This window comes from Limulus polyphemus, unplaced genomic scaffold, assembly GCF_000517525.1.
Source record: "Limulus polyphemus unplaced genomic scaffold, Limulus_polyphemus-2.1.2 Scaffold1004, whole genome shotgun sequence".
In the NCBI taxonomy this organism is placed as follows: domain Eukaryota; kingdom Metazoa; phylum Arthropoda; class Merostomata; order Xiphosura; family Limulidae; genus Limulus; species Limulus polyphemus.
Genome location: NW_013666614.1, coordinates 1,658 through 11,059, shown reverse-complemented (window position 1 = coordinate 11,059; position 9,402 = coordinate 1,658). Strand labels below are relative to the sequence as shown.

At 34.7% G+C, this 9,402-nt stretch overlaps 1 protein-coding gene across 2 annotated transcripts in view; it reads right to left on the bottom strand.

Annotated features, from left to right (window-relative positions):
• Window positions 1-2,891: 2,891 nt before the first annotated feature.
• LOC106461647 overlaps window positions 2,892-9,402 on the bottom strand; it is a 7,544-nt gene continuing 1,033 nt past the window's right edge. The window contains exons 2-4 of one of the 2 annotated variants that reach the window (XM_013921488.2): window positions 7,110-7,150; window positions 6,233-6,267; window positions 2,892-3,551 (exon numbers count right to left, since the gene is read on the bottom strand). In XM_013921488.2, the coding sequence (XP_013776942.1) occupies window positions 3,021-3,551; window positions 6,233-6,267; window positions 7,110-7,131 (588 nt within the window). In that variant the 5' untranslated portion in view covers window positions 7,132-7,150 and the 3' untranslated portion in view covers window positions 2,892-3,020. Of the gene's footprint in view, window positions 3,552-6,232; window positions 6,271-7,109; window positions 7,151-9,402 lie in introns of both variants that reach the window. The other variant, XM_013921487.2, reaches the window with a different exon arrangement.

The following is a 9,402-nucleotide window of genomic DNA, read 5'->3' as shown; positions in this document are numbered from 1 at the left end:
ATCCCACCATGACTATGTATTAACTGTGGTTGTCACATGACTTGCTGATTTGGCTAATCAAATTCGTTTGAGTATAACTGCTCAACCCTCTGTATTCATGAATTTTCAATTTTTAATCCTACAGCAGTAACATCTTTATTGGAAAAACATTTGAAAAAGTCATGCATAAATTACGAAATCACTTATTTCAAAATGTATAAAGAATACAGCAAATGATAATTTACTTAAAGTTGATAGAGCAAAAATGCTTTATCACCTATAGTAAACACAGAATAATTATTATTGTTAAGAACAGCATATGGGGTCAATAAAAGTCATTGTAGAACTTCCATTTACTGCACATAACTTAGAAGTTAATATAGTAGGCCCGGCATGGTCAAGTGGTTAGGGCTCTTGACTCGCAATCTGAGGGTCGCGGTTTCCAATCTCTGTCCCACCAAACATGCTCACCCTTTCAGCCGTGGGGGCGTTATAATGTGACGGTCAATCCCACCATTCGTTGGTCAAAGAGTAGGCCAAGAATTATAGGTGGGTGGTGTTGACTAACTGCCTTCCCTCTAGTATTTCACTGTTCAATTAGGGACGGCTAGCGCAGATAGCCCTCGTGTAACTTTGCGGGAAGTTCAAACAAACAATAATATAGCAAACAGTGATGTTTTAAAGAAAGAAACCCTAAGTTTTGTTACTTAAGATTCAAACCATTTCTAATCTATCGTGGAATGGTCGAGGAGAAATAATATATCAGATATGGTCAACACTTTGTGGAGAATCTAATTGGACGGAATGGCATTGCGTTGCACAAAAGTTATCGAAATGGACATTTCTTAAGATATGGTGTGTATTAAAGATAGAGGTAGTACATGCAACACTGAATACCCATTTCAATACAAATCCATATAAAAATAATTAGACGTATAGCATCTAGAAGGGATTGTCATTGATAAAGTGTTCTGTACATACTTGGGTTATTCATTGCTTTCATTTACGTTCAACTGTTAAAATCAGTAAACTCTAAGGAGAATCCGGATTAGCTTTGCTTCTCATGAACCTCTTGTGGACAACCTTAAATCTGATTTCACAAATTAAGCTTTAATAAAAAGGTAATGAGGGCTGGTTTAGATTGTGCTTAATATTTTATTTATTAAAATACTTCAAACCCTGATAGGTATGACTGAAATAATTATGTGTATAGAATGGTTAGAACTTTAAATAGACCTAAATTTTACTGAGTAAAAGAATGGTGCCAGTCCGCCTCTGCGAATGACATCTGTAAAGTCCGTCAACGTAGCAAGCGCTCCACGATACTTAACCAGTTTTAGGTGTAACTATAGATAAAAATTAAGTGAGATATCCGACAGCAAATTTATTAAACAGCTAAGTTCAGCTGTTTATGATGTCATTCCAATGACACAAGCCATTGTTGACATTGTGAGGATAGCTCCCTCTGGTGGCCACACAGATCATGTTGCTCATGGTTTCATTTGTTTATCAACCAAGAATTATTGCTCTATGATTAATAGTGATCATTTCATTCATATCCAAACACGCCAAAAACATTTATAAGAACCTAGAAGGTAAATCGTGGGTAAGTAAGATAAGTTACAATGTCCACGTTTGTTAGCCATCTTGTGTAATTGGGTGACAGTTTTATCTGACAGTATTTGTTTTTTGAGCTCCTGCTAAATTAATATGGCATTGTTGTTTGTTCTCATTTAGTTTTGAATGTTCTGTTATTTCGATGAACAGATGTTCTTTGGTAAATATGGGTTAACGACTGAGTTGTTTCTAAAACGTTTATGCATAACCATATTCACAACGGTTTTTAAATGCAAATATATCGATTTTAAAATACGATTTTTCTGGAGCGATTACTTTCTCATCGTGCTTATTTATAATATTAATGCACCATTTAAACTAACATTAATTACTATATAATACATTGAATACTTCAGCAAATAGCCTCATCTTACAAATTAAATCAATTTGAGCTGAAAAAAGTTTATTTTACTGACATTTAGGCTTACACCTTCTTCTGGGTAAATTGTTCTACAGCATCGCTATTAGTGACGAGGCTTAGTAGCTAGAAAAACGTCTAATCGAAAACGGATATTTGTACGATATGATTTTATACACAGTTTCACATCGTGAACACGCACACATGTTGAAATATTGTAAAACGCTTTTTCGAGCAGTTTTGTTTTTTATTTTGATTTTATACCTGTTAGCCATTCTAGCCTTTGAACTAGAAGGAAATCAACTAGTCACCGTGAACTATTGGGATCTTCTGTGATCGAATAGTGGAATGTGACTGTAACACACCCACGGCCACAAAGTGTGGAGTGCGTAAAAAAAAGTTTGTTGGTTTGACCGATGGTGACATCAATAATCAAGTCTTAGAAATGTTAAATTCCTGATTTGAACATATTTATATGATCTGAGTGCGTGAATAGTTTGCGTTAGAAATGATTTTTATTCGCATGCCCAAATGTGATCAATTTGTGTTTGAATCACACTACCTAAGACACGCTACAACAATATCGAAATGTTGTTCTGATACATGCTGTTCCACCGCGACTTAATATCTGCTGTGATCCTCACGTGACTTGCTGAGTTGCGTATTAAATTTTGTGATAATTCTCAACCACCTGTATCTAGTTATAGATATTAGTACATGAATACTCCAGCGTTTCATTAAATTCGGTAGATTTAGTATTTCACTAAATCATCGTAAGTAGTATATTATTTTGCTGAGTGAATTAGGTTTTACTCGACTTCGTTTTGTATTTACTACTCTTTTCATGTCCCTGCTTTCATTTTTTATATGCTAACTTTACCTTGCAATAGTGGTTTTATAACTTTGTAACAACTGCAAAAATTTCACTTTCTCAGTAAACATTTATGAATAAAGTAAGTTTATTCATAATTTGTATATAAATATGTAGCCACAGGTAGCACATATGATAACAGAGCAGAAATATATGCCATATGTAATATATATTTCATGTTCCGTTCTTGCTTTTCTATGTAACGCTGTTTTTTCCTTGCATCACATCCGATGGTGTTTCCACGTCTTCCGGTACTTTCTCCATAACTTGTCCTACTGGAAAGTCCGCAAGAATACGTATATCTGGAGGAAGATCAGCTGCAACAGGAACTTCTGTTTCGGGCTTCCTGTTAACCAGATAAAGTATTTCTACTAGTAACGGACCTGCCTTTTCTACATCCGGTTCTGACTGAAAGAGAGCGTCTTCAAGACCGATGTTATCATTAAGGTAAAAAAAGTATTTAGCCTTAGCACACTGTACCACTTCATCTGGAAAACTGCGGGTTAAGGTTAATTGGTTAAAAACTGTAATATTTCCACACAGGAATCTCCATTGCAAAACCTTCGATTGACCATTAACGTAAGTGACCCTCTGACAGAGGTGGTATGTTTGACAGTTGTTGTCCACGTCAGCAAAATAGCCATTCCCAGGGCACGAAAACGTAGTTTGGAAATCTCCAACTAGATCCTCGGCTCCATCTGAAAGCTCATATGGTCGCCGTTTGTACTAAAGAGAGAGAGAGAGAAAAAAATATATATTTACAGATACGCAACTGGATGAAATATACAGCAAAGGTAGAAATTCCATAACTTATAAAATTGAGTAGGAGCTAGAAATGTTCAATATTTCAACAAGCCAACAGCTAGTGGTGGTACAAACTGACCAGCAAAGAGATAGTAGACAGACGAACAAGCCAACAGCTAGTGGTGGTACAAACTGACCAACAAAGAGATAGTAGACAGACGAACAAGCCAACAGCTAGTGGTGGTACAAACTGACCAACAAAGAGATAGTAGACAGACGAACAAGCCAACAGCTAGTGGTGGTACAAACTGACCAACAAAGAGATAGTAGACAGACGAACAAGCCAACAGCTAGTGGTGGTAAAAACTGATCAACAAAGAAATAGTAGACAGACAAACAGTTCAACAAGAGGCTAGTTTTACTACAAACAGTTCAACAAGGGGCTAATTAAGAAGTAACAGAAACCTAGTCCCTGTTAAAACCAGATGGATGTAACGGTACTGTCATTTTCAATATAAAACATTATTATTAAAAAGATTATAATAATTTAGAGGTTTAAAAAGACCGGTGTCGTAGCAGAGAGGTGCTAAGATGCAAAGATGGAATCATGTTTTAGTTTTAATTGTAAAATCTAAAACCAAATTGAAGGAGTCTGTATGGTAACACTGACAACTTGTTATTGTATTTCCAAGAGAGAGAAAAAAAGAAAAAAGAAAAACGATGACTTATCACTTTTAAGCAACAATAGTTATGTTGATGACGCCTTGGCCATTTTTAAATATAAAAGTGGTGTTTATTTGTTTTCAGCATTAGTTAAATTTTTGGTTGGGTTTATTTTGAATTTCGCCCAAAGCTACACAAGGGCTAACTGCGCTATCCGTCCCTAATTTAGCAGTGTAAGACTATAGGGAAAGCAGCTAGTCATCACCACCCACCGCCAACTCTTGGGCTACTCTTTTACCAACGAATAGGGGGATTGACCGTCATATTATAACACCCCCACGGCTGAAAGGGCGAGCACGTTTGATGAGACGGGTATTCGAAACTGCGATCCCTGAGATTGCGAGTCGAGCGTCCTAACCACCTGACCATGCCGGGCCTAGTTAAATTTTAATGCTAAATTCACAGTAAAATGAATAGGAATTTGAACCAAAGTTACATTATAGTTCATTAATATAGTGACAAAGATTTCAAGATTGGAATATTCCATATAGAGCTACAAAAGTTTTATACAGAGACTGGTTTCCAAGATGGTTATGGTCGCGGATTCGAATCCCTGTCCCATCAAACATGCTCGTCCTTTCAGCCGTGCAGGCGCTATAATCTGACGCTCAGTCCTACTATTTGTTGGTAAAAGAGTAGCCCAAGAGTTGGCGGTGGGTGGTGATGACTAGCTGCCTTCCCTCTAGTCTTACACTGCTAAATTAGGGACGGCTAGCTTGTGTAGCTTTGCGCGAAATTCACACTAAACAAACTGGTTTCCAAAGATAACACCAACCTTCATTCAATCTGGTTACCCCTGTGTTACTGTATGCTTAAGAACATGTGGTATAGTTAATGTCAAATTTATTAATTGGAAAGTAATTGGATATGTGTATTATCCACAATTACAATAAAGATGTATAGTCGAACCACTAATTAATATCAAACATTTTTTATATTTAAAGATGATGTGTTGAAAGGTATGCGTTTATTTGTTATTTATAAATTTACATATCCGTATTGTGAATTGATTATGTAAGGTTCATCGTTATGTGTCTCTTTATTTACACAAATAAAGAGACACCATCAAAATTTAAGAACACGTCGACTATTGAGCATCAATAGTTAGCATCAATGCTCTTCGTGGTGTAAAATGATTAATTCCAACTAGTTTAAGATTCTAAAGAAACCTAAGAGAGAGTAAAAACTTAGAATACTCGAAAGTGTGCTAATAGTTGATCAAAATCCTAGTCTGAACCAACGGGGTTAGTTATCCTTTTATTATTACTATTGTAACATAAATCAACATGGGGAAGCTACAATAACCTCACCAAGATACTGGCGATGATTTTAACAGACTGACCAGGAGCAGGAGTTACTACAAACACCTCTCCAATAAACTGGTGATTATTTTAACAGATTGATAAGGAGCAGGAGTTACTACAAACACCTCACCAAGACACTGGTGATGATTTTAACAGACTGACAAGGAGCAGGAGTTACTAAAAATACCTCATCAATGATCAAGTGAAGATTTTAACAGATTGACAATGAGATGATGGAAATACGAACATATCAACGAGAAGATACGAACGGTAAAAACATCCACCAAGGAAGTAGTTTAACAGATTGACTAGAAGCTAGTGGTGATACCAACAGCTAAACAAGGATTTAGTGATAAAAGTAAATCAATAACAAGACTAGTTCTGCTATCATCAATTTTCAACATACGAATTAACTTATGAGTTTTCCCAGTGCACGTGAAAGTCTTGAGCGTAGATGATTGAGTCTAAAACATGATAACATTATGTAAAAGATACAATATTTCCATTTCTAAACACTCTATTAATGTACAAATCAATACAGCTTAGTAGCACAAGTCACTTATTATAACAGATGGCTCATTGGTAAGCCGATTAATTTCATTACAGTATTTGAACAAAAACTGATGAAACACTTACCCGAGGTAAAGTGGTCACAGTGGCTATACTGCATGCTACTGTAAAATATACAATATTTATTACTACCTCAGTAAGATGTAACTATTACTATTCATCGCAGATTTAACTACTACAATCTCACTCATATGTGATTATTACTACCTGATTCATATATATTATTATTACTATCTCACTCATGTGTAATTATTACTACCTTACTCAGATGCAAGTATTATTTTCTCATTGTAATCTTTACTATATCATTCAGATATAATTATCACTAACCCACTAATATTGAATTATTACCAACTCAATGAGGTATAATTATTACTACCTTATTCAAATATAGCTAGTTGATATATATTTTTTCTTTCCCTTTAAACTATAATTTTCGACGAAATGACACCCTCAGTGACACAGCGGTATGTCTTATGTCTGTGGACTTGCAACACTAGAAACCGGTTTCCAATACCCATGGTGGGTAGACCACACATAGCCCGTTGTGTAGCTTTGCGCTTAACTACAAAAAAACAACCAAACAAAGTCAAGTTTCGTCCAATGTTTTTCTTCTATAAAAAAAGAAATTATTAACTATTATTTGCTACAGAGAAATCACCCCCCCCCCTGAAAAAACTATAGTCTGTTGTCCTTTGCTATACATTTTATTTTATGTTAAATGTTTACTCTGCTTCAACTATATTTATACAACTGTTTTTCCTTTAAAACTGTGATATATTTTTATATGGAATGTAACATCTTTTTCGTTATCTGCTCCATGCTTGCTTCTAATTTGGTTGATAAAGATATTCAAACTGAATCGTGTCAAAGAAAAAATCTAGAAGATAAACTGCAGCCGATAACTGAAGAGTAAATCAAAGATAGTAGTGAGTTAACTTACCCAGGATAATCCACGTTCTCATCTTGTGTTTCAGTTGATGTCTGTAAATAAAATAATTATTAATTTATCCTATAAACGTTAATTGATTTAGAAACGTTTAAATGCATTCTTTTAATTATAATAGGTGCAGTTAACAACATATTGTTGGTGGGAACGTGCTTTATAGTCACTATGAGAAAAACCTATACACTGGATAGGTGAAGTGAAGAAATAGAATCATTGGCCACTATTCAGTTCTTCACATTATATAACCGCACAATAGCAGGTATGATAAATAAACTTAGTATTTTGAAGATTGTTTTAATCTCGAAGTCTAAGTTCAAGGGAGGTCCAACTCAATCTACACTTTGATCAACATGTGTTATTTGGCTATACTAGTTTTTGAGAATTCCACTTCTCATCAGTAACCCTGAACATAAGTTAACCAAACAGAGATAAGCTGGACCTATATCATAGTGAAAACTATCAACCATACTGTTGGTGTGAACGTGCTTTGTAGTCACTATGAGAAAAACCTATACTATGATTATTTGTTACGTTACTCTATAATTTACAATACAAAAAAATCAAAAATAATATGTAATTATCAGGATAGAACCAATTGAAATAATATAAATAAACTATTTTACTCTTACAATGGTTGTTACAAAAATTATCTCAGTAGATACTTATGTAGATTAGTTTAATTTTTTCTTATGCCATCCGTTTGTTTGTTTGTTTGTAATTAAGCACAAAGCTACACAATGGGCTATCTGTGCTCTGCCCACCACGGGTATCGAAACCTGGATTTTAGCTGCTTTGTAAATCCGCAGACATACCGCTGTGCCACTGGGGGCTTATGCCATCTGATTTAAATATTTAAATGCACATCATAAGTACAAACAAAGAATTAGCCTACTTCTAGTACTGAGCATAATTAAAGCCACCATGTCTGTATGTTATGTTTAAAGATAGTATTAATCCCAACAGTTCATAATGTGTAAAGACCGATATTTGTAAAGAAAACGTAACTCGAGTTAAAACATAAAGAACATAGAAATGGAACAACGTGATGTCGTTGTGGAATCAGTTTACTCAGCGTGGAAGAAAGTAAACAATAAGATCCATATAGAAGGTTCGATGAAAGATTGCTTTAAAAACCACGAGCTCAAACGAGGAGTCAAAATCTTCATTTTTTTATCAATAAAGTTTGATACATTAATATATTAAACGAAAATTCTGTATATATTTATATTTGTATAATATAAGTGCAGGAAAAACAATATTATTATTATTCTTTACTTTATACAAAGTTTTTAGGGATCATATCGGACTAATGGTTAGCATACTCTGACTGTGAATCCGATGGTTCGTGGTTCGCAAACCGTTGCGGTTAAAACTCATTCTGCATTTTGGGGCTTTGGAGTGCTACAAGAGGGAATAAATCTCAAATCTCACTACTTAGTCAAACAAGAGTAGCTTAAGAGTTGGCGGTAGATGCTGTTGACTAGTTGCCTTACCACTAGTCCCAAGTTAGGGACGTCTATGCGTAGGTAACCATGTACAAAACTTCTAAAACAAACAAACTTCAGAAGTTATGATATAGCATGGATAAGTTGTTTTCTTAGCTGTCATATCCCCTTTCAATAATCAACGTCACATTTTACTCATTAGTATAAACCTCAGCTGAAATATTAACCTATTTTAGTTGTCGTTACTGTTTTGTATATGGTAAGGTAAATTGTTTTGATAACATTTATGTCAATACTTAGGAAACATTTTGACTTACCTAGGTCAAGGTGATTTTATATGACCTTACACTTGGATCTACCAGTGCCAAACATTAGCGTATTAATTAAACATAATATATTAATACACTGTTTACACCAAACCAGGAATAGTCTACGATTTTTACTTCTGTATCGTTTCGACTATTGGGACAATAGATGCATCAAATATTTACTTACGTACCTCAAGCCGTGAGGTTAAAACTAACTTTCTGGGATAACACTAACTTATATTATAGTACAATAGATACATCAAATATCTACTTACGTATTACATGTCGTGGGGTTAAAACCAAAGGGCTGGGATAACGCTAACTAATATTATAGTAAAATAGATACACCAAATATCTACTTACGTATTACATGTTATGGGGTTAAAACTAAAAGGCTGGGATAACGCTAACTAATATTATAGTAAAATAGATACACCAAATATCTACTTACGTATTACATGTCGTGGGGTTAAAAACAAAGGGCTGGGATAACGTTAACTAATATTATAGTAAAATAGATACACCAAATATCTA